The sequence below is a fragment of the Bubalus bubalis genome, chromosome 2, assembly GCF_019923935.1.
Source record: "Bubalus bubalis isolate 160015118507 breed Murrah chromosome 2, NDDB_SH_1, whole genome shotgun sequence".
NCBI classification, from domain to species: domain Eukaryota; kingdom Metazoa; phylum Chordata; class Mammalia; order Artiodactyla; family Bovidae; genus Bubalus; species Bubalus bubalis.
This window is the reverse complement of record NC_059158.1, coordinates 28,004,433-28,031,114: the sequence shown is the minus strand read 5'-3', so window position 1 is coordinate 28,031,114 and position 26,682 is coordinate 28,004,433. Positions and strand designations below refer to the sequence as shown.

At 38.1% G+C, this 26,682-nt stretch overlaps 1 protein-coding gene across 4 annotated transcripts in view; it reads right to left on the bottom strand.

Moving 5' to 3' along the window:
• PKHD1 (PKHD1 ciliary IPT domain containing fibrocystin/polyductin) overlaps positions 1–26,682 on the bottom strand; it is a 445,850-nt gene that overhangs the window by 32,355 nt on the left and 386,813 nt on the right. For 3 of the 4 annotated variants that reach the window (XM_044929073.2, XM_044929075.2, XM_044929078.2), the window contains one exon: positions 10,389–11,397. In XM_044929073.2, coding sequence (XP_044785008.2) covers positions 10,389–11,397 — 1,009 coding nt within the window. Of the gene's footprint in view, positions 1–10,388; positions 11,398–13,662; positions 14,609–26,682 lie in introns of those variants that run through there. The other variant, XM_044929080.2, reaches the window with a different exon arrangement.

Genomic DNA, 26,682 nt, shown 5'->3' with positions numbered 1-26,682 from the left:
TACATTCATCCTGGCTTATTCTGTGGGTACCGAGATGATATCAACACAAAGAATTGGGAAGAGATGCCTGGGAACAACCTCCCCACACAACTGCTTCACAAAGACTCAGTTCAGTTCAGTTGCTCAGTTGTGTCTGACTCTTTGTGACCCCATGGACTGCAGCATACCAGGCTTTTCTGTCCATCACCAGCTCCCAGAGCTTGCTCAAACTCATGTCCATCAAGTCGGTGATGCCATCCAACCATCTCATCCTCTGTTGTCCCCTTCTCCTCCCGCCTCCAATCTTTCCCAGCATCAGGGTCTTTTCAAATGACTCAGTTCTTCTCATCAGGTGGCCAAAGTATTGGAGCTTCAGCTTCACCAGCAGTCCTTCCAATGAATATTCAGGACTGATTTCCTTAAGGATTGACTTGTTTGGTCTCCTTGCAGTCCAAGGGACTCTCAAGAGTCTTCTCCAACACCACAATTCAAAAGCATCAATTCTCTGGCGCTCAGCTTTCTTTATGGTCTAACTCTCACATCCATATACAACTACTGGAAAATCCGTAGCTTTGACTAGATGGGCCTTTGTTGGCAAAGTAATGTCTCTGCTTTTTAATATGCTGTCTAGGTTGGTCATAGCTTTTCTTCCAAGGAGCAAGGACTATCTCATTTAATCTCATAACAACCCTTTTGTATGCATAGTCTTCACAAGATGCTTGCACTAAATAGAATCGGTAACTGTAGAATTCATTGGTTAATTGATTTCAATTGAATGAAGCCCTCAGGGAGAAAAATACTTATTTATAATTCATATATGCTGAGCACTTACCCCGTACAGGTATCATTCTATGCATTCCACCTATAAACTCATTGTATCTTTAAAATGACACAATGACAGACACTTTTATTTACACATGAAGAAACTGAGGTCCAAAAAGACTTAAGTAGTTTGCCAAAGGTTTTTAAACTTTGGTTTGATCAAAGTTTAGAGCTATATTGTTTTTCAACTCTTTTGAGCACATTAATTGCTGATGTGACTTAACAATAAAATGGAATAATTATAAATAAAATAGTTACATAATTCATGATATCTCAAAGCATCTTTTTCCCAGAGCTTTGGAATGTTTGAAGACCAAGGTAGCCTTATTAAATGAACATTATAGGTTATATACCTATTGTCCCATTAAACCTATTGTGTATTACACATCAGAGGCATGCAATAGAGTTTTAACATTTAAATGGAGATATATCGACATCATTTATCACATATATTACTCTAGTATAGGATAATAGATTACTCTCAAAATATCCTAATTCAGGTCTAACAATACTTTGATTTAAAAAAAAAAAAAGGTAGTCTACCCATTTCAATTAAATGCTTGTGAGTCAACTACTTTATTTCCTAATCTATTCTTTAGGGGAGATAAAATATTCATTTTACATGGAGGATATATGTGAAGCAAAGGTGACAATTATTCCTCAGAAGAGGAACAGTGGAAGAACAAATACAGAAGATCAAAAACTATTTAGTTTCTCTAGGGAACAATTTCCCTCTCCCTGGAGAATCCTGGAGAATGGGGGGTAGGGCATGTGTGGTCCTACAAACCCCTTTGATCACCTACCAGCCAAGATCATGACCATCACTCACTAGGAATTCAATATGCACTAGTCTGATCATCATTTATTACTTTGCTTAGCCACAATGGGTAAGGGTCTTTTAAAAAAATAAATAAATCAGATTTTTAAAATCCATGCTATTCATTCCATGGCTCCCAGGTTATTGGAAAATTCTACATTGTTCCCAAATTCTATTTCTTCCCTTGCCTTTCTTAAATGCTTTCTGGTGCAGGACAGGATGCAGGCTGGCTGTGTGGGTTAAAAAAGCCAAAAGACTCCATCCAAGATCCTGACATAAGTACACTGATGTCTAGAGACAGAGGGATGGGAACCAACTGCCTGAACACTTGCTTAAAGGCCTGTCCCTGACACATTTTTAAGTTTATTGTGAGCAAACATCTCTGATTAAATGTAAACAGCATCCCACTGGAGGTCAGAGACTTGCCGCTACAGCATATCCCAAGGTAATACCACTTTAAGCTTCACATAAACTCTTAAGCAGTTTCTAACCTAAAACCTGACCGTAGGTGGTACAGTTTTTTACGATATGTTATAATAGTGCAATAAATCTGTTAGCTTAAAATCGAATCTCCGTGGCCTTTTAGAGAAATCATCATTAAATGCAGGGTCTTGTTAATGATGCCATCGAAGTGAAATTGTTTAATCTGCTAGGGGGGTGAAAGGTCACCAAATGAATTTTTTATAATACATCAACTTGACACGCAATAGGGAAAACTGTAATAGATAAAAGCAAAGGAAAAGGGCACTGTCTTCTTCTGATAGGTCAATAGCAGCCAAGAGAGTCACTCATCCACTTTCCTTTCACGATGGGGCTCCTTTTGCATTTAATATGGACACCCAATTAATACCCCAGCACCACAGACAACCTCATTTTAGGTGACTTATAGCAATTTCTCCCCCTTCCCTGAAATGAAAGTGATCACAATACATCATAGCATTGTGCGAATTAACGTTAATTGATTCAAGTTACCAAGCAATGATGGGCCACTTATATAATCTAGGCGTTATTGGGTGCTAGAAGGGATGGAGGGAAGATTAGATTCCAGTGTCCGTTGCTGTGACGACGGGAGTCACCTGACGCCTTGTTAGACAGTTGTAAGGTTCTATTGCTGGCCCCAGTGGGGTCGTCAGTAAACTGGAGTGATGTCCAAACATCATTATACGCTGCTCCGATATTAAAGCAAAGGGATTAGCAACTTATTGCAAGCAACCTGGATTTGTCATTGTGCTGTCGTTATCCAATTTCCAACCACTAATGTGACTGTAGCCTGCAGGCAGAAGGACCTACAGCCAAACTTTAAAAAATGGGGGAGGAAAGTTCCCTCCAATCCACCCAGTTTTAACCACTATTTAACAGCTTCCAATACCAGTCAGGTATGTGGAAGAATTTTTTTCCCTTCAATTCTTTGGTGCAAGCTAAAAGAGAAAAACCAGGAAAACACAGAAATGCTCCAGTTCAGAGATTACCACTATTCACTTCAACTCTTGGTTTTTAATCTGCCAGGTCTGAAATGCGTACCCTACAAAAGAGGGGACTGTCTCTATGTGCATGGTAAGCCGAGCAGACAAATAAATAAATCCTATTGGTGCAGGTTGGCTCTGGGAGATGAGGGAGGTGAGGGCATTGGAAGTACTTCCTCACTTCCTCTTCAACCTCTGTCCCCTCAAAGTTACTGAGTCAGGTTCCTCTAGAAGAGTTCCATGTTTTGATTAAATGTTTAAGGATGTCCTGAGCATTTTTAATTATTTTTACTTTAAATGGGCTACATAGGGGCAGAATCTATAATACATGCTGTGAGGGAACTTCAATCTCAAAGGAGTTTGTGAAATTCTGTACTCTGTAAGAAGAAAGCATGTCCACTCAATTCAGTGGACATACATGTCCCTTCCACTATGTACAAATATTGTTCTAAGCACTATGAGATATGCAGAGATAAATACACCATCACCTTGGTCCCTCAGGAGCATCCTTCCAAAGAGTCTGTAAGGCAAGGATGAGTTTCCTGGCATCTTCAAAGCTGACACATACCATTTTATTTATATTTCATAGTCCGCATGCTCCCTATTAAACCTAGCTAAATGCCCTTAGCTGTCATCCACTCCTAAGAGGGAAAAAAATGTCTTATGATCTCATGTTTTCTTTCTGGCACTACGACGTAGTGATTCAAAACTTAGCACATTGTAAGCATCCAATACATGTTATCATAGTAACACTACGACCCGTCGGTACCCACCATGCCCCTCCTCTGCTCTTAGGTCATTAAATGCCTGTGGAGACCACCACCTATCTTGGACTGGCCAATCTCCAGTCCTGATGCACACTTGAACATTTACCAAGTCCAAGTTCACTCTAGGATGACAGGCCAATGAATTCAAGAGACAAGGTGTTGAGGCAAGGAAGAGACTTTAATCGGGGAGCTGGCAGACTGAGATGGCAGGCTAGTGCCTCAAAATAACCATCTTTTGGGGGTCTGGATGTCAGATTCTTTTATAGATTAGAGATGAGAGGAGGTGAGAAAGCAAAATAAAAAGGCCATTAATCTTGCAAACATTTCCTAGAATGGCAAGCTTCAGGCAGGGGATGTGTTACTTTTTCCTTCCTGCCATCCACAGGTGGACAGGGTTCTGAACAAAGGTGCTTTAGTTTAACAGTCAGGCAGAGGGGCAGGATACTCTGAGGCAAACCACTCTGTATGATTAAAATAACTAAAGCAACAAAAAGCAAGTCAAAGAAACAGTTCCAACATGGAGTCAGAATTGGCTTCCTCCTTGCAACGTAACTGGTACACTTTCTGCTATGCTCTAACACTTATTATTAAACTCTTATGGATCTGTGGAATTTTTCATTTCAAACTGAGATTTGAGTAACCCTAGGCATACGTTGCCTTGTGCCAGGCGTGTACAAAGACACAAACACGGCACATCTTTCAACAAGATCAATCAGGGGTCAACATCTAAGCATTTTAGTTGGAAAATCATTTAAAATGATATTTTTTAATAAACCTAGCATGACTATCTTATTTGAAATACTGGAAATTCTGAATGCATATTTTAAGATTATACACAAATATTCAATATTTACTATTTGTAATAGGGTGTTGTAGCAGTCATAGTCTAAACAGGAAAACAAACCACTCAACCTAAGTAGTACACTGCTTAGGTACTTGGGAACATGAAAAATAGTAAGTTGAAGCCTTGACTAGCTAATGAATATTATAAAGACAAAGTATAGTAGTTTTATGAAAAACTAATGGCTAAGCAGGTCCATATTGAATCAATGATTTCCTTGTAATAGATATAGAATAACAAGATTTTAATACACATACTCTTATTAGATAGTAGTTATGTAAATATTTATTTTCCCTATTAATTTTAAAACATCTAGATTTTCATATAAGCCATATAATTTTCTGGACATAATAACTGTTCAATTAATGTTTGGGAAATTAAAAACCATTCAAATGTAAGTTTTCATGAGTCTTTATTATATTTAGCTACAACTTCACCATCTGTAAACATCTTAAATTACTTTATTACAAGTTAACACAGTTCAATTTTGGGAATAGAACTACATGTACATATGGGTGGAAAACTACTGGATGCAGATAAGTCAACAGAAATAATGGATTAAAACTAACCTCCTGTTTATAAGGAAGATAGCAGAAAAAATATAAACTGCAGAAGTAGAATCAAAGATTTAGTGGTCTGGGGCTATTTAGTATAAGAACAAGGGTCCCTAAGGGCATCACTGCAGAAACAGGGCTGTGAAATAAATGATAGCCTTAATGATGACCATGAATCATCAATAAAAATGTGATAGGTCTACATTATTTTCCATTTAATAAGACTGGATAATATATGTATTCTTTTTTGTTCAAGAGATGAAGTCTTTTTAAAAATGTAGTGATAAAAAACAATTTTTAATTAAATGAAAAGTTTACTTATGCAGAGCATCTCATTTCCCCACAAAGCCACATATATAAAATACCATTATGATAATTTTGCCACCCACCTCACTCAACAAAGCAGTGAATTTGTATTGCAGTAAAGAGGAGAAATGGTGCAGAAACACCCCTTAATGGCAAAGCTGTGGTTTTGCCAGGAGGGAGGAAAGAGACAGACTGGCAGAGCGGGTATCCTTTCCAGGATAAGCATTCTGCCAGTCTTGAGAAGAACATCCTCCTATAATGACAGGAAGATTCTGTCCTTGCATACTCCAAACAGCTGTTTCCCAGAAAGCAGGGGCCCAGGGGGCAGGGAGAGGCTGCACAAAAGAAGATGCTAAATGAGCCTGGGTGTCACCAATAGACTCGTGTCACCAACTGCCTCTCCTAATTTCCTTGTCTTATTCAAGTCAGCTTGATAAAGGACTTCTTTTACAGAATGAGAAAACTTAAAAAGCTACTAATGTGATGGATACAAAAACACACAGATACACACAGCCACAGAACCATGTTCACCATCCCTGTAGCTGATTTTAGGGCCCAAGGTTCATGGCAATATCATAAACAGAGAGCTTTATGTGAGATAGCATATTAGTTTTCTATGGCTGTGGAACAAAACTCCACAAATTTTCGTGGTTTTTAAAATGTCACAAATTTATGATCTTCAGGTTGTGGGTCAAGAGTTCAGACAGGCTTGGCTCTGATCTCTGCCTAAGAATCCACTTCCAAACTCATTCTGATTGTTCACAGAATTCATTTCCTTGTAGCCATGGAATAGAGGTCCCTGTTTCCTTGCCGGCCATCGGCGAAGGTCCACTTTCTACTTATAAAGTCGGTCTGATTTTTTTTTTCTCGTGTGGTGCTTTTCATCCTAAAAGCAGTGACAGTTAAATTCCTTCTCACACTTCAAATCTTTTTGCTTTCCTCTTCTGCCTTATTCTGCTACAGCAGGAGAAAACTCTCCTCCCTTCAGAGCTCCTGTGTTAAAACGGCCCCACCTTGATAATCCTGGGTATTCTATCTGAAGGCCAACTGTGCCACATAACATATGTGTTCATGGAAATGCTATGTGATCATATCCATAGGTTCCCAGGACTAGGACTGTAATTTCGGAAATTCTGCCAACCACAAATAGCTTTAGCATTTCAATGGCTAAACTTCCATACAAGATACAGATATGTATATCATATGACAAAACACATTACTTAGAGGTTGGTTTTTTTTTATTGTGGTTGTTAATGAAGCAGGACAAAGGTGGGGAAAAGAAAAGACAAGAGGAAAGAAATTTAAGAGAGCAAAAATCAACTTTCTACTGCCAGTATTCCAGATAAAAGGTAGAATACAAAACTAAGACACCAGTGGGAAACCCCAAGTTTAAAAAGGGCAGGTTGAATGTATGTTTATCTCTGTTTCCGCTACTCCACTGAAATTACTTAAAAGAACAAAAGTGAATAAAAATGGTGAAAATCCACAAGGATGAAGAAGGCAGGAGAGGAGAGAGCAACCAACAATAAAGGTTAACAAAGTTTTGGAAGATGGAAAACAGGCTCATGGAACTGACTTAGCCATGTGGAAGACACTTAGATCTAGATGCCTCTAGAGGAGGATAAAGATCAGGAGAGGCCAATTCACTGTGTATTATTTAATTAAAAAATAGCACTCCATTTCTCCCCACAAGGCAGAAGTTGATAGCTTTTTGAAAGCAGGTAGGACTCCTCTTGGTAAGTAAATGTCTGATATGCCCTCAATTTGCTGAAATACATGCAACCCCATTAAATTAACAAGAATGAATCTTTCATGAACATCCTAAATGTTTCCTCTGAAAGGTCTATGTCCTCAGACTAACTTCTGCAATCTCAAGGTCAAGTCACTAGCTTGTCAACGACTTTCCAGTGAGTTCAGGGGAAGTCCCAGTTGACACTGATCAAAGCTGAAAGAAACAGGGCTGGCCCTGGGACCTGCACAAGGCTTCAGGGTTGTTTACCATACTGCGCAACTCTTAGGACCATGGGAAAACTTGCTAGTTCTCATTAAATCCCTTAGGACGTGGCATTTCTTATTCTGCAGCAATTTATTCAGATATACTTCAGAAGCAGTCTTTCCTTAGCTTCAGAACATTTTTATTTTGCCTTATGTCTTGGAAACATCTCTTAAAACAACTAAAGAAATTGAGAGAGATGGGGAATATAATACAACCAACAGAAAATTGATGTTATAAAATACATGTTCAGTAGTTTCTTATTAAATCAGAAATATCTGAGTCAAATGTGAAAGCATGATGGCTCTGATGAATTCTGGGCAATAAAAGTGATCTTTTCTCTGAACCTTATTATGCCATGATGTTCCCTCACACATATGTACCCCTACCTGCACTTGGGCTGGGTCCATACTCTTTCCTGGGTTTCCTCTGCTTTACCTCTATTGTTTCTACTCTTTGACTTTACTCTCTTTCTAGTTAAAAGCTAAATATTTACTGAGTCTTTTTTATATAATATACAAATCAGTCATTTTGGAAGGATGACCTATTGAAAGCTCAGTACCATAAAATCTAAATAAAATTTAGCAGTGACCTGGTCCTAGAACTTCTTAGTCACCCATCCATAGAATATGATCATAAGAACTCAGTGGGATCTAAATGAAATTGGGCTAAAGAAGATATATTTAAACATAAGCCAAGATACAGTAGCATCACTTTTTTCAGATTCCTGATTTTTATATCATCATGCATAATATGATTATGTCAACAACAAGATGAAGGGTTGGTGACTGATAAAATATCCAAGATTTAATAGATTTTGAGCAATTATGCAATTAGGAGTACTTTTTAATTCTAAGCTAGCAATTTCCAAAGCCCTTCAAATCAACCAGAATCAAAAAAAAAAAAATTGCTTGAGTTTTCTTGTCATTTCTTCCATATAAGAAAGAGGAACACCAAATACAGGTAAAATATGATACAAAAACACTAGCTAATTTTTCATTCGTTTATATTGCTTTGTGTATAAAAAGGCAGTCAATGTATTTCTTGAATACTCCTTAAAATGTAAAGGTGCATCTTTTTGTTTTCCTTTTTATTTTATAAAGAATCCCACATGTATTAAAGACAGCTGTACAAAAGCAATTAATATCCATTAAATACTAATTATTTATTTATTGTAACTACCACAAATGTAGTGAAAAAGCAGCAACAAAAAATCTTTTAATAAAAGAATATGAATGCTCTAAAATTTCATTGAGTTATATTGTTCAGAATAATCGTATCTATTTCAGGGACCCAATATCAACTGTATCAACTGAACATGTGCATGAGTTTCAGCTTATTTTTTCAGTGGTAGTAGCAAACTTGCAGGGAATCTATATGCTTGACTCTCTTGAGTACTCTCTAACCTCACAGCATGCATGTGTGAGATGGTTAGTTTATATATATTTCCCAAGCATTAGGACAATTTCATATTGTCTCTCAGTCTGCGGTATCATCTCTGGTTCTTTTGTATCTGCTAAAAATGGAGCTTGGGACTGTAATAGTCTTGACCTCGTGACAGATGTCTTAGGTAAACTTGGACTGGACAATTCATCTCTTGGGTATCATAACATATATATTTGAGAGTTATTTATATCTACCTTCCCTTATTATATACTTCATGTAGTTCTTCATTTACTAGGCTCAGGGAAATATTCAGGTAGATTTACTTCTGAAATATGTAGCAAACATCGATCTGGTAAAGAATTTCAAAATACAAGCTTATAGAGTCAGAATAACATAGCAAAAAGGATATTACAGATCTTACACAGATCTGTGCCATAAACATAGTTGGCAGCAATTATGATCTTCCCTCACACAATTTGACATCTTTGCAGGGATTTATAATCCTGTGAACTGAAAATCACTCAGTCATGTCCAACTCTTTGTGACCCCATGGACTGTACAGTCCGTGGAATTCTCTAGGCCAAAATACTGGAGTGGGTAGCCTTTCCCTTCTCCAGCAGATCTTCCTAACTCAGGAATTGAAACCAGATCTCCTACACTGCAGGCAGATTCTTTACCAGCTGAGCCACAAGGAAAGCCCAAATAAGTGAAAGCAGCTCAGTCGTGTCCAACTCTTTGTGACCCCACGGACTGTACAGTCCATGGAATTCTCTAGGCCATAATACTGGAATGGGTAGCCTTTCCCTTCTCCAGGGGATCTTCCTAACCCAGGGATTGAACCCAGGTCTCCCACTTTGCAGGTGGATTCTTTTAAGCCACAAGGGAAGCCCTTTATAATCCTAGGTTGAATAAAACCCAAACAGAATCACTGTTTTAACTTAGTAAACTCCTAGTCATCTTTCCAAAATGTTCCTAAATATAAGGCCATTCCTCAGTCCCTACAGGCAGGATTTTTATCAGCCCCATGGGTATTTATGGGTTTTAACTCATGGCTGTATGGAATTGTGATAGTGTTTTTGTCCCATAAGGCAAAGATCATATCTGTTTCACTTTAGCAACCCCAGAATCTAGCCACTGCTAAAATGCATCACATGATAAATGAATGAATAAACAATTTGAAAACAAGTTGCCTTAGAAAAATCTGTCTATGCTTAAAATTTAAAGTACAAAAATATTAATATAACATCCCCACTTACCTAGGAAATAGAATAACCACAAAGACTCTAGATTTAATCACGAATTTTAAAATTGAGAATTTAAGTCTATAAATAGCTCTTGGCATTTTTATTCTTATCTTAAAAAGCAGACAGTTTATGTAATTCAGTGTAAATAGACTGACATTTGCAATATGTATCAAAGAAATCAGCTCATATTTAGATGTTATTATAATTAGTACTTACCCATAGCCGATGACTCCCTTTGACTGAGTCACAAGTAAGGCCCCAGTAGTCATATTCAGGACACTTTCTAGTAATCCAGTCTGTTGAGCAATGATAACCTGGTGAGCCAAATTCTGTAATTTGTTACTTGATAAAGATGGAATCAGTCCAGCGTTCCTTACTGTTGGCAGATCTCCAATTTCAATGACCATCACTTTTGAGACCGTTTCCATGGTGGGTAGGTCTCTATATGAGCTCATTTCTACCATGAGAGGTCTACGCTGACCTACTCGGTCATGACTGGTACAAGTCACAGTTGGGCAATTGCGCTTTCTCTTTGCTCTACTATCAGCCATGGCCTTTAAGGTTGCTTCATTTCCAGGCATCTGATGAATAAATCTGATTTGATCTTGGCTAATCTGCAAGAAGACAGTTAGTCTTTCAAGGATGACGATTTCCCAGCCTTTCTCTAGAACTGAAAACATCACATTGAGGGCCAAATGAATGGAAACACTTGACTGTATTTCAATGGGCTCCTCTCCTTGTAGGACAACATACAAGAGGTTATCTGTGATGCTGAAATAGTTGGAGCCAATAGACTCATTCAACAGTGAGGAAGTTGAATGAACTTGAGTAGGTGGAATGAATCTGTCTCCTAAGAAAACATATGGGCTCTGGAGTTCATGGTAGAATACAGCCAGGAGGAGCTTAGAGGTATTTTTGTTCCCCAATAGAAAAAAATGCAAAACATCAGGAGTCTGATCCACAAAGCAGACCTTGGTGATTTTCCTGGTAGGCACAATGGAATAGAAAGCAGATACAGACCTTGAAATGGAGCAGGGAGCACTGGCTCTTATGCTACTAAAGGTGTCAACAAAACCGCTAGTCACAGATACAACTGGATATAACTTCTGCATTGCCCAAGTGTTATCAGCACTGTCGAGAATTAAGATCACTTGGTCAGACTGTTTGCAGATATAGCCATTTATCAGGGGTCGGTAGGTGCATTTCTGCTCTTCTCTAAATGTGCCTAGAAAACAAAGGGGGAAAAAAGTGACTTAAGAACTACAGTCTCCCAAAGATGATTTCCAATCCATCATGCTCACCATCACCTATAACCTCAGGAAACATTTACTGAATATTCAAGTGTGCTAGATACTGAGAATGCAACAAAGTCTTGGGAAAAACATGGAAAGATACATATATTAAATAACAGGTCCTATAGCTTAGTGGGTAAAGAATCCTCCTGCAATGCAGGAGACACAGGAGATGCAGGTTCAAAACGTGGGTTGGGAAGATCCCCTGGAGGAGGAAATGCCAACCCTCTTCAGTATTCTTGCCCGGAAAATCCCATGGATAGAGGAGTCTGGCAGGCTGTACAGTGCATGGGGCCGCAAAGAGTTGGACATGACTGAGCAAGCGGCATGCAGTATAATTTAAATGCATATGTTACATAAAATGTTATTTAAAGTTAATAATGTATATAATAGCTAAATGGTAAAAGTAAAGCAAGGTAATTAAGAAAAAGGAATAATCACTAAGGCCTCCAATAATGGAAAAACAATAGATGAGAAGGAGCTAATAATATTTGAGTCAATGGGAAAGAGGTAATAGATTGAGGTGGCTGGGACAGAAATTTTATGGGAAGTATATTAAAATTGCAAAGGTATATTGTGACCAGATTGTGAAAGAGTTTGGATGTCAGACTATATCATTTTATCAAACTTTTTTTTATCGCTAACATGAAGAAAAAAGAAATACAAAAGGAGGAAAAGAAGAAAGTAGTAATTTGGGAGTGTTGACATTAAATAGAGCTCAACTCCCTGGTGGCTCAGAGGGTAAAGAATCTACCTGCAATGTGGGAGACCTGGCTTCAATCCCTGGGTTGGGAAGATCCCCTGGAGGAGGGTATGGCAACCCATTCCAGTATTCTTGCCTGGAGAATTCCATGCACAGAGGAGCCTGGTGGGCTACAGTCCATAGGGTCACAGAGAGTCAGACACAACTGAGCGACTTAGCAGAGCATAACTTGAGTATGATTGCACGTAATGAAAGCATTTGAAGAAACAGCATTATTCATTATTCCCACCAATCCTAATATTTCTATGAGCCTAGAGTTTGTTTTGTTCTGAATTCAAAAGTATATTTTATCTTCTAACAAAGAGTTCCTCTGACTTCAACTTAATAGTCACAAAAATGTATTGTTTCCTACATGTTTTAACTTGCCCTAGTGTATGTTCATCTAAATAGCCTCAAGATTAAAACCAAAAAAAAAAAAAAACCCCAAATTATTACTAATGCAGAATGTACAGAGAACCTGTATAGCAAAGATTTACTGTAATAACATATAATGGAAAACAATTTCAAAAAATATATGTGTATATGTTTAACTGAATCACCTTGCTGTGCACATGAAACATTGTAAGTCAACTATACTTCAATAAAATATATATATTAAGAAAAAATAAGTATAACAGCAAAATTCAATGAAACCAACAGCAAACAAAAAACTTAGATGAAATAAGCCTAATTCTTGAAAACTGACACAAAACTGAAAATTCTAATTGTTCCACCTCTTAAATTGAATTTGCTAAATTAAATGTCAAATTATTAATTTATGTATAGATTTAATTGTAAAAATTTTTAAATGGTCACCATTACATAGAGTGTGTTTGACTTATCTTCAAAAACAGGGAAAAAGTATTAAGAAAATTAACTAATTGCATGACCTTAATAATCATGGAAGTTCTTCTTTGAGACATGATACACCGATCTCTACTACTGTTATCCCCTTTTCAAACTGTCCCCAGAGACAGTTAGGTAGCCTTCCCTCATGGAAGATCCTTGAATCACTCTAGTTCCTCTTTTCTAAACCTCCTGCTTACTTTCCTTCTTTTTAAACATTTTTTTCTGCCATGCTGATGCCATTGATGAATCGTTCACATTCTATCGAGCTTCGTGGATCTCTGACTTTTTTCTTTCTGCTTCTCATCCAGCAGTTACAAGGTATTTTAAAGTGACCTCTGTATATTGCTAAATTCTTGGAATTGTCCCTGAACAAAATACTTAGTCTCTTAGTTGATATGATTTTCAATCATTCTCTGCTACTAATTATATGTACTTTGATAAATTACATAAACACTAGGAACCAATGTTCTTTTGTTTTTTTTAATTTTATTTTATTTTTAAACTTTACATAATTGTATTAGTTTTGCCAAATATCAAAATGAATCCGCCACAGGTATACATGTGTTCCCCATCCTGAACCCTCCTCCCTCCTCCCTCCCCATTCCCTCCCTCTGGGTCGTCCCAGTGCACCAGCCCCAAGCATCCAGTATCGTGCATCGAACCTGGACTGGCAACTCGTTTCATACATGAGGAACCAATGTTCTTAAGGGGTCATTTCTCAAGGCCCAAGACTATATCTCATATTTCAATTATCATAGGGCTTACTTAACATCTTACGCCAAACACAGTAGAAACTCATTAACGTGTATTAGTTGATTGATACATAATGTCCTTTTCAAAACTCCTACTCTTCAAATAATTTATCTATTCTTTCCAGGTGTCTAGTTATAAGGTTATTATTCTGTAACTTGAATACAGTTTAAACCAACTCATCACAATAACAGAGTATACCACAAAAGTGTATTGAGAGAATTGTCCCTTGAATTAATGTTAATATTTGATAGCTCAATATCATGAGAGATCCAATTATTTCACATGAAACCATAAGAGTGAAATTACAGTCGATTATAAGAATCTTCTGTTCTTGAATCAGGTAACTGATTTGTCCACAAAATAATTTCTGTTATGACAAAGCATTTTTTCTCAGCTTGTTCACTAATTCATTAAACAAGTGGAGGAAGGGCATAAAGGCTTGGATAAGCCTATAAATGAATCAGGGAAGACATGTTCTGGAGACATCTCCAGAAGGTACCAATAGGTAGTATATAGTGGTAGACCTGGGATAATGACTGGAGCAAGCAGGAATCTTAAGGAAAACACATCGCATCTTTATACTCTGGCATGGAATATATACAGTGGCATGGAAACTATCAGAGGGGTCCTGAAGGTTTGCATACAATTTTGTCAACAGGAGACTCTGATTAGTTGATTCAACAGATTTTAGATGGTGGTTTTTCCACGGGGTTGTTGCAAATAATCTATAATGTTTCCTTGGGAGAGTTTCAGATAAAGAAATATCTGACAGGAAGTCCATAGACTCATAAGAGTGGTACCTGGAAGTGGGACAGAATCAAACAGGGATTAGAATGCCAAATGGTAGAAATGGCCCCACTTCAAAGATACCTCTAAGCTATAAGGCTGGTGATTCTTTCTTCTTTCTTTCCTCCCTCCATCCCTTATTTTCTTCCCTTCTTTTCCTAACCACCTTTACCTAAAACTTATTGGCAAGTTTAATTATTCATAGTTTATAGACAGTAAAACTGACTCACAGAAATTATGATTCACACAATTACTTAGTAACAGTCGTGAGAAGAAGAACATCTTTAAACTTCTACCTATGGTTTTGGCAAAATAGAATGGAATCCAAATCATTTATTTGGGGATTGTATTTAGATGTGGTGTCAGCTGGAATGATTAACCCTTTAGGAGGCATATTGTGTGGCCAGGAGTTCTCTTTACACCATCTATTGACAGAAAGGTTTTTGGCTTTTGGTTCTCTTTACACAGCCTGTTGACAGAGAGGTTTTTGGTTATTTGTCAAATCATGCATTTGTTGAGATTGCATTTGCTTTTTTCATATTACCGCTTGACCTTTAAAAAATTTTAGCATCCCTCAAGTATAAACATAGAGCCACAAATTTAACAAAGGCAACAGCCTAAAGATTATTGGCAAGTAAGTTTTAGTTTTATAGCCAAACTTGGAATCTTGGTGTTCATAAATGAGAAACTTCCTTTTTATTTCTCCAAAACTTACCAATGACTAAAAGATGGTGGTTTATCAGTAGCTCACCATCCATTTTCCTATCTCATCTTCAGAATTAATCAATTCCAGTATTACATTTTTGAGATGAGGCAAAAAATCAAGCACAGGAAAGCACCAGGGTTCCAAAGCTGCTAAGTGGATGTAGGTCTTTTTATTAAAATGGAGTATGATATACTTTCTTTACAGTGTTTTATTTGTTTCTGCTATATAATGAAGAGGGAATTGGCTATAAGTATACATATATCCCCTCCCTCCTGTACCTCCCTTCCATCTCTCCCGTCCCACCCCTCTAAGTTATCACAGAGCATCAAGCTGCGCTCCCTGTGCTGTAGAGCACATTCCCACTAACTTCATTGTGGGAGAGAACTGACATGAACCCCTTAGGAGAAGAGCATGCATACAGCCAGATGCAGTCACATCCCCTCTCCCAGACACAGCCTGCAGCACTCACAGGGACAGTCCAGCTCCCTTTCTAAATAGCATTCCATCTTTTCTTTCCCTGGGTTTCTCTCTCCTGCCTCTTTCCATTAGTGAAGGATTTCATTTTGAGTGATGATTCTCTTTCTCACTTGTTTTTGTCTGTTCTTTTCCCACTTCTTCAAATGGCCTTATCTGCCAGTCACAATTTTTGTGGTCTGCAATTCTGATCACTTTTAAATGAAACCCATGCTGGCTTTGGTAATCATAATGTCATTTACAATTTACCACTAAACACGTTTATTCGGTTAGTAGCACACTGGAGAAAGAGAACTCCATATGAACTCACCGTGAAAGGCCTAATCTGATTATTTCCTCATGAAAATCCAGGCAGGGGTGCTTGTAAGAAAGGCTAAGAGAAGAAGGGTGAAAAAAAAAAAAAAAAAAAACAAGGTCTGTCCACAGCTGACTTTCATAATCAATGTGAATAGATAAAGTGACCCAGTCTGTCAGGGGCCGCCAAACAGTCACCCCAGGGTATTCCTCTCCAGAAGGCAAGAATGGACAGGACTTAATAAATGCTGAGTGACCAGTGAGTATCAGCTCAGCATCTGCTATTGCATTCAAGATGGACAAGACCAGTGATCAAGTTCAGAAGCTCCCCTCTAAGTGGAAAAAATTAGAATGAAGCAGGTTGTACATGTGTGTGCAGGTGTGCACACAAGCACTTGTTTTGTGTGTACTCTAACATCCTAAAATACACTACATACAACATACTCTGTCCACCTTTCCCTAGATTGGAAACCATAGACTGGAAAACCTAGAAAGGAAGGGTATTAGGTATGCCTGGCAGAGGAAGAGGCAGAGGAGAAAGTGGGTGGGTATGTATGTGAGTGTGTGTGTATGTGTGTGTATGCGCACACAAGCGCATGTGCACACACACACTCAGGTTGCTCCCAGGGTTCTAACAAATATTAACTTTGTGTCAATATTTGTCCTTCCTGTCGTGAAATGAGGATTTTCCACCTCATTTCACGTTTGAAAAGAAAATATGCCAAAGGGGTAGTCTTTGCTAGGAAAAAAAAAAAAATTAAAAGAAAAGGAAAAAAAAAAAAGAAACAACTCTATCCTTTATTTAGAAAAATGGATCAGAAGGAAAGAAAAAAGTATGTTTAAAATAAATGTTTTGACTCAAAGGCACATAGAATCTTTCCATCTTCCCCTTTTCAACAAAAGAGAGAAATTTATATGTTTGAAATTGAATGAAATACATCAACATTAATGATTTTTTTCCTCGAGGTTAACACCACCATTTCCCTCAATGATTTTTTAGCCATTTTGTGATAGATTTCACAATTCATGGTATACTAATATATAGCAGATTTTGACAAAAACAAAATATATAATCATTCTCTTATTTTCAAGAAATGAAATCATTTACAATTCTTTTCTGTCAAACACCATTTACACCTCATTATTTCTAATTTAACAAATATAAATGGTCACAGATCAAAAAAAGTGAAGACAGGTTGAATTTATCCCCATTTATAAACCCTCAGGCTATGAGGAGTAAAATTCCAAAATATCAAAGCCGTGTTCCTAAATATACAAAGGAAGTAACTGAAATCTTGCAAAGAAATATTAAAGAAGATATACAAATTGATTGCTTTATAAATAATAGAGAAAAGCTGTCTATGTTTTTGAAATGGGGAATTCAAAATTAATAAATTATTTTTTTAAACCTCAAAAATAATGGGCATATGTTGCACTTGTAAAGTGAAGAGAAATTAAAAGTGATGTTCTTGTGAATAATGGATTCAATACAGATGACCAAAACACAACTTAGCTAATTTGGAATCTAGAATTATCAGTCTTAGAGTCTATTGTGTGATCACAATATGGTATATACTTGCACACATACCCACACAGATAGTTAAGATTACTATAAGAAAATGTAATTTGGGAAACTTAAATTTTAATGAACTGGAACATTCAATGTATTCCAAATTTAGGTTCTGAAGCTTCAAAATTAAGGCATTTGCAGGTTGCTTTGCATAAATTGCTAAGTGGTAGCATTTGGGAGCTGGGTCTCCTCTGGCATCATTTTCAGTGAGGAAGACAATCTAATAGCTCGTGGTTGGCATGGCAAAGTAACTCTGTATGCTCAGGAGTCAAGAGAGGGTAGAAGAGAGATGCCCAAGTGTAAAGACAGCTCTGAAGGACTGAAGATATCGCACAGGCAGTATCTGTGGCAGGCTCTCAATGAAGCATAAACATCCATGGGGCTAACGGGCTAACAGACTTCAGGAGCTATAGATTCTATGATCTGTACCCATTATATGAGCAATCTCCAAAGTTCTTGAACTTGGGTCTGTTTTCCAAGGGAACAGATTTCCAAACTAAGGTAAGAAAAATGGAAAACCACACAAGACCAACCGTTATATGAATGAAGCAAAGATGCTTGGAAGGCCTTCTGTGAAAGGTCCTTCTGACTTTACTGAGTTTTCTTGGTGAGTATTTTGAAATATTTGTTCCCTTCGTAGAAAAAAGTGTTACTTTGATCAGGAGATAAAAGTAAGTGATGAAGTGGTGATGAGATGAGGGAGAGGATTAGGTAGTATCAAATAGCCCTTTCTTCTGAATCAACCATTTTTCCTTTTTTAAATAGAAAAGAAACCTCTTATTTTTGGTGATGAAAGTCCATTCAAACTCATTCTAGAGGACTATTTTATATGATTTCACTATGTGGAAATGTTTTTTTCTATATTTTCTTTGAAATAAGTGGCATAGAAAATATTTTTGCATTATTATTATTATTATGCTGATTCACTAAATACTGCACTGAAAACAGCCAAGGTAAATGCAAATTCAGGAAGTTCAGTCTTGGGGGCCAGAGATCGGGTTTTCCAGTTAGAGAAATCTGCATTGTGTCCTGGCTCTGCCACCTTCTAGCTGCAAACAACAGGCAAATTACATAAGTATCCTCTCTCTGACTCAGTTCACTCCTCTGTAAATGTGATTGAGAATGGTTTCCAATCCATAGGCTGATGGTACAGGGTCAAATGTAATGATGTATGTGCAGAGCCAGGAATGCAAGCATACATCTTAGTTGCTCAGTCATGTCTGATTCTTCACGATCCCATGGCCTGTAGCCCAATAGGCTCCTCTGTCCTTGGGGATTCTCCAGACAAGAATACTGAAGTGGGTTGCCATGCCCTCCTCCAGGGGATCTTCCCATCCCAGGGATGAACCCAGGGCTCCCACACTGCAGGTGGATTCTTTACCATCTGAGTCACCAGGAAAGCCCATGAATACTGGAGTGGTAACCCTTCTCCAGGGGATCTTCCTGACCCAGGAATCGAACCAGGGTATCCTGCATTGCAGGTGGATTCTTTGCCAGCTGAGAGTCAGGTATGAACACGTGCTAACAATTCATTCATCATAATTTTAAAAGGAGTATTATTTAAAAATACTTTGCACTCTCCTTTTGCCTTTTTTGACACTATCCTCATCTCCAACTAATAGCATTTGCCTCATAGGAGTCTAAAACAGCCCTTTAAGTGTTGCAAGCATTCACAATAAAAGATGTTGAAAGAGATGAGTTAAAGGAGAAGAAAACACTAAAATGTGGACATAAGATTGTTCATTTTTAGAAAATATGGACCAGAAAGAAATATGCTTATACACACATTCATATGTGTGTGGATACATGCACACACACATGTGTGTCTCTAAGCAAGACACTTATTTTTTCCCACTAATCAAAAAATAAAACCTGCAAAATTCCAGCTGGTTTCCTTTTCATCTTATCTTTACTGTTCCCTTCATCCCTTTTGTAATACTCTCCACCTCTATCCCACCTATTATCACCACCTCCTATTTCTTTTCTGCTAGCAAACCTTGCCTGCCGGCTTTGAACAAAGTGATGTCCGTGTGTTAAAAAGGTAGGGACAGTCAACAGCCCTCTTTACAAATACAATTCGGGTACACACTCTCCCCAGAATGATAAACTTATCACCTCTCCAGTCCTTGGTGTGAAGCTGAAGCAGTAATTCTGTCGAATGCCAAAACTGAAATGGATGTAGCCGTGCCATGCCCAGCACTGAGCTGTGGGTGTAATGAGATTTGAATGGGAAACCCCGGACACAATAAATCTGCACCATATGTGACCGTTTCCTGTGTCAGTTCCTTTCTCATAACCAGTGGAGACTTTTTTCCCTCTCATGACCCCACACCACGACTCTGAAATCTTTCATGGCTGCTTATGGGCCGCAGGCTTTTTCCAGCAGTTGTATAAATAAATGAATTTGACAGCAAACATCATAACAGTTAGCAGTAATGTGTGTTTGCCACAAGTGCCTATACTGCTCAGTGGAGAAATGGCAGAGGAAACAGCTTGTTTTGTTACCTAAACAAAACTAGTTTCATTTGACAAGTGCTGAAAGAATTAGTCAAATAAACCTGAAATCCACTGGGACTATTTTTGCCAATTCCTCCTGCCAGTGAAATGTTCCCAGCATCTCAATGCCTATGATTCATGAGAGATAAATTGCACCCCGCCTCTTATTCTGAGATAAAGATCTGGGCTGGGAATACCAAACCTTTGGCAGATATTTTGTATTAATCTTTTTTGCGAGGCCAGACTGTCATGTGTGGGAACTCAAGTATGGCAAAGGGTTTTCAAGGAAGCTTGTGGGAGACAAGCCAAGGACAGTTAAGGTCAGAGGGAAGAGACAAGCAATGATGACCCAGTTCACTGAGTACCCACTGACTGACAGCAAAGAGTGCTTCCTTTTCTTTCACATTCCCTTCATTCTAGAAAGAAAAATATCTACAAAGAGACCATTACTGAAATAAATGGGGTTAACATGTCCCTTATCTCCACAGTCCCAATAAAGTAAAGTGGTCTCTCTTCAGTGAATCTGTGGTCAATTTAGATAAGTTCAAAAAGAGCACAGATTTTCCTCTATAACATGGGTTAGTTGTTTATAAGTCCTTAAATTTTGATGCTTCACCACTGGCATCCCAGTGCTAATCCCCATGCTCCAGATGTGAAAGATGTTAGAGCACAGTGAGTATTCTTACAAATGCTGGTTATTTATATGGATTCTGGGGCAAACTGCAGTGGTTCAAATTCTGACTCTGCTACTTATTCCTTGCGTGATATTAGGCAAGTAACAACTTCATCGTGCCTTAGTTTTCTCCTTTGCAAAGTGGGAAGAAAAATGGAATAGTTTCAAGCTCAAAATGCAGATGTGACAATCAAATGCATTTTAAAAGGCTCAGAACAATGCCTGGGACATAATAAGTGGTATTATTATCATCATTACTATTTTTCCAAACAAAGAGACTTAGAAAGTAGTCTCTTTAGAAACACTAAAGCCTTTCTCCGTGACAACTTGACATTGACATTTAATCTGAGAAATGAAATTTTGAAACATAGCACACTTTGAAGTCAATGACAATTAATTTCAAGGTATAGTACCACACCACTTTACATAAAAATATCATCTGGACCTTGGACATAGGTCTTTTAGATGTAGGCTACTCTTTTTAAGTGGTCCTCTTTGTCATGGTCAAGTAATCTTTGCTTTTGGGATCTTCTCATATTCAACATAAATATCACTGAATAGGAGGATGAAATTTTAGGACTATCACCAGCTCATGGATCCTGGTTCAAGCGCCTGCTTTGCTGTTTGTTTGTTTGTTTGTTTTAAATCTTTTTGAAATGTAATTATTAACATGGATTACAAAGTGTTCTGCTGTCTGATAATGTGCAAAAATGCCCTAAAATTATAGAAGTTATGGATTATAATCAACATGAGCAGATATTGTCATGTGCAGAGAGTTAGCTACCTATATAATAGATTCCCAGTATCTCTGTTTTAACTGACAGATCTGCCTGAGTATACATTTCTCTATATCTAGTCAAACACTTCCAATGGAGAAAAGTCAGATATATTAATAAGTTGAATTGTGTAAAAATAAATGGACTCATTACATTTTGCTCTTAGAGCAGTAAGTACCAATAAAACTTGAAAGAGGTGAGTCAACTGAAGGCATGGAACCATTCAACTTTATAAAAGAATGGTGAAACACGAGAGGCAAAGTGGGGTTTTCTTGGGATTTAGGGAAGGAGGTGGGTATGCTGGAAACAAATACATAAAGTGACATCATCTGGTGGTCCAATGGGTTTGAGTGCGGCTCCATCTACAGTAGAATGAACTGAAAACCTTTCTGTCACTGTTCGCTATGACCAGACTGCACTGAGACAGCTCAAGACTTCTCAAAAACTGGTCTGCAAGACAATGACTTGTCCCCTAGGCAACTTCACCACTGAAAAATGTCATCTAAAATGCCTCTCTTGCTCCTCCCAAATTCCTTCCCAAGATGTTTCAGGGTACATAACCTGATTCACTTTAGGATCCCCACAGATAAATGTACATGGCCCCAAGGCTGCATAAACAGAGCTGAGCAACATCCTTTTTGATTGACTGGCCACTTCCACCGCCTCTTAAAGAGAAAATGAACATGGCACCATGTAAAGTCTGATTTTCTGATTTAAGGATAAAACTGAGGGGACAGAGAAACTTTCAAAGAACTGTAGGTGGGACTTCCTGGTGGACCAGTGGCTAGGACTCTGTGCTCCCAACGCAGGGGTCTCAGATTTAATCCCTGATCAGGGAACTAGATTCCCACATGCTGCAACCAAGACCCAGAATAGTCAAATAAATAAATATTTTTTTAAAGACTTTCATTTAAAACAGTAAATAATTAAAGACCTGTAGGTTTAATCAAGCAAGTCTGTGGAACTATGAAAATAATCACTCAACTAATTCTTCATCATTTTCCATGTATGTGTGTGAACATATGTAAAGTCTAGGCTTATTTCAGGAAGCAACAGGCTTGTATTTGCCTATGCTCTCTTGGTTAAGTAGAATCATTAGTCATTAGTCATTGGGCAGGGGCCTCTCCCATGGCTCAGCAGTAAAGAAACTGCCTGCAGTGCAGGAGATCCAGGTTAGATACCCCGGTCGGGAAAATCCCCTGGAGAAGGGAATGTAACCCACTTAGTATTCTCCCCTGGGAAATCCCATGGACAGAGAAGCCTGGTGGGCTACAGTCCACAGGGTCTCAAAAGAGGCAGACGTGACTTAGTGACTCAACAAAAACAATCATTTCACAGAGGTACCAAGTGTCCCTTTGGAGCTATACAACTTAATTAAAAGAGTTGGCAAACTACAGGCCATAGGCCAAATCTAGCCCACTGGCTATTGTTGTAAATAAAGTTTTATTGGAACACAGCCCATGCTCATTTGTTTATGCATTGTAAACTATTGTAAACTCTGATTGTGCACTGTAATAACAGACTTGAGTCATTGTAACAAGAAACTCTATGACCTGCGAAGTTGAAAATATTTACTATCAGGCCCTTTACAGAATATGTTCGCCAACCCTTGCTCTAAGAGTTCCAAGTTTGTCTCTAAGGCTGACCAGCAAAGTACAAGAATAAAGCTGATTTCTCAGACTGGGTCTCTGCCAACCAGAGATATATAAGAAGTGTCAGCAAGAAATAAACCTTTGTGTTTTTTGAGGTACTAAGATTTGCAGGGTGTATCAACCCTACTCTGATGGATACAGCATCTTTGCTATTCTCATATATATCCTTTTCTCTGAGAATACATAATATATCCAGCTTTAGGGAAGGGAACAAAGAACATGAAGAGAAGCTTTTTGTTTGTTCGTTTAGTCTTCAGGAGACAGGATGAGGACATGAAATGTTTGAATTCTCAGTTAACATTTGGACTAGAACTTTTCTCTCTAAATAAAAAGATTCTCCAGATAATTGATCATAATTTTTGCTTCTATTAATAACACATCAGAATCAATCTTCTCTGCTAACACTCCTTGAAAAAGTAGTCCCATGAATCTCTGCAAATTTGCTTTCTTTGCCATAAAATTTCCTCAATATACTGCACACAGAAGGTTATTAATGTCATTAGGGGGAAAGATGTCCATAAGTCCACAAGTGAAATGCTCAAGTCTTTCAGAATGAGTTCTTGCATTTGGGCTTTGGCAGTTTTAATATGGGTGAAAAATGTATACAGCTGGCCCAACTTGCACATTTCGTTATGCCTAGTTCTTCTATTTTGGAAGAAAAAAAAAAGGTCCACTTGTGGGGCAGAAAACAACATGGTCTTTTCAGCTTCACAGAAGGACGAGTGGAGTGGACAGCCTGCTGCTGCCACTCTTTGGAAGCAGAAAGTGATGAATTCAACTTGAGAGTATCATGTTCCTTGAGTCAGATGTTGAAAGGAGAGCCAAGGGGAATCTTGCCAGCACTGTGACTGGATGGATAGAGATACCGGGGTGAAATGTCAATGACATTGACATTTTCTTCCTATTCCCTGTGACCTTCGACAATAGACAGAGCAGACCACCGTGAACCTCAGTTTCCCCCTTATGCATGCAAAAGAATATACATGAATATTGTTCTCCAGGGAGATGGTATAATCAATGAGTGCACTAACGTCTAGGAAACATGGCAGGGAAAGTTGTCTGAGGAAGGAGGCAGCTACTCAAGCAATCTGCCCACTGAGGGCAGTAAACAGGGACAGGAGGGAGAGCGGGTGGGAAGCATGATCGGGTTAACCAGACACTTTTCAGTCACCTGAACAAATAATTTGTTAGGATTTTTAAAAATAAGATACCTCCAAGTCATCTTTTCCTTTTGAAAACTGGTACAACACAGTTCAGCAAGGTGAAGGGGTTTTAAGAACATTTTCGAATTCAATTTTGCCTAACAAAACATATCTAGATTATTGGGATGCACAATTGGCAGCAAAATTCAGACAGAAAAAAAATAGTAAAAGAAATTATTTTACTACTCATATATAATAGTAGATACACACTGCTATATATGAAATAGACAACAACACAGATTTACTGTATAGCATAGGAAATTATGGGCTTCCCTTGTGGCTCAGTTGGTAAATATATTTGATATCTTGCAATAACAAATAATAGAAAATAATCAGAAAAAATATAGATATACACATACATAGATGTATAATCAAATCACCTTGCTATACATATGAAACAATATCTTTAACACAATATTGTAAATCAACTTTACTTCAATTTAAAAAAAAAACTGAAATTTTAATGTCCTCCCTTTAAATTCTACCCTTCCACTTATGTGCCCTATCTTGGAAAAAAATCAGAGTGGCTTATTTATAGCAAACACTTTATACAAAATGAGAGACAAAAAAGCGGCTTTTAAAGCTATAAAAACAAGTACTTCAAAAAAGATCTACAGGGCTTTCCTAGTGGTACAGAGGATATGAACCCACCTGATAATGCAGGGGACACAGGTTTAATCCCTGGTATGGGAAGATCCCACATGCCTTGGAGCAACAAAACCCATGTGCCACAAATACTGAGCCTGTGCTCTAGAACATGGGAGCCATAACTACTGAAGCCCACATGTCCAGATCCGGTGCTCGGAGGAAAGGGAAGGCACTGCAATGAGAAGCTCATGCACCAAAAATAAAATAAATAAATAAATTACATAAAAAGATCTATAAATGCCAACAGACACTATATACAAGCTTAACATGAAAAGGGTAACAGATTAAGCAAAATTTTAATTACACACCATCATATACCATCATATTTAAGATTTCAAAATTATAAGCAGTTGCTACTATGGTTTGCATGTAAGGATTTGGACAAAGTCTAAAAAAGTGTAGACTCAAGAACTTGACAGCCATCCTGGGCATTATCTTATCATCTTGGATTTTTATAAATTCTGGGGGCACGTAGGTGACAGGAAGGGAAAACAGGAAAAGAGTTTCATTTTCTAGTTCTTTTGTTATATAGTTCTGATATTTAAGCACTGATTTAACCCTAGCTTTTGTCATTATCCTGATAGGATTTAGACTTTGGGAACATGACAGTTAACAAAAAGGGAGAGACACAGTGCTTGCCTTCACAGGACTGAAGTAGTCAAGTTCCAAGTCTTCCTCTTTAGATGCAGTGAGCTCCTTTAGAGCTTGTGAGCAGCGTGAATACAGGTATCAGCCCCACTTCCTCTTGGTGTGACTCCCTCCCTCCCCATACACACTCATGCCTGACACCCACAGAAGGAAGAATCAGCAAAACTTCCTGAGCACGTACTATGTGCCAGGTCCTGAGAGTCATTCTCGCGTGCTAAGTCGCTACAGTCGTGTCAGACTTTTTGTGACCCTATGGACTCTAGCCCTCCAGGCTCCTCTGTCCCTGGGATTCTCCAGGCAAGAATACTGGAGTGGGCTGCCATGCCCTCCTCCAGGGCATCTTTCTGACCCAAGGATCAAACCTGCATCTCTTATGTCTCCTGAATTGGTAGGCAGGTTCTCTATCACTAGCACCACCTGGGAAGCCCGTGAGAGTCATTCAACATGTCGTATTTTATTTAATCATCACAACAAATGTAGAGGTATGTATTTATTGCTTCCATTTTCCAAACAAGGAAATTGGACCTGAAGGACTATGAAACGGCAAAGTCAGACTTTAGAAGCAGCCCAGATCCCTGAGTCACTGCCAGGAGCCACCCACTCTTCTCAGGCTGATACCTGAATGGACAGAAAGTTTTCCTTTTGTTCAAACATTGAGATTGGGAGGTTTTCTGTTAACTGGAGTTAATCACTCTGCCCTACACAATGTTCATGCTTTACCTAAGTAAATGAAGTTAATTTTAAAAGTGAATCAAGATGCAGAGGCAAAGAACGAACAAGGTTAAAGTCCCAGTTGGTTTAGAAGCAATAGTAAAAGGAAACGCCAAAGGCCTTGACTCTCTGACTGAGACTGTATCTATCATTTAAGGAGGCTCCATATAATAAGAGTTTAATAATAATAAATATTATTTATATTTAATAATAATAGCATGGCTCTCCTGCTCTTGCA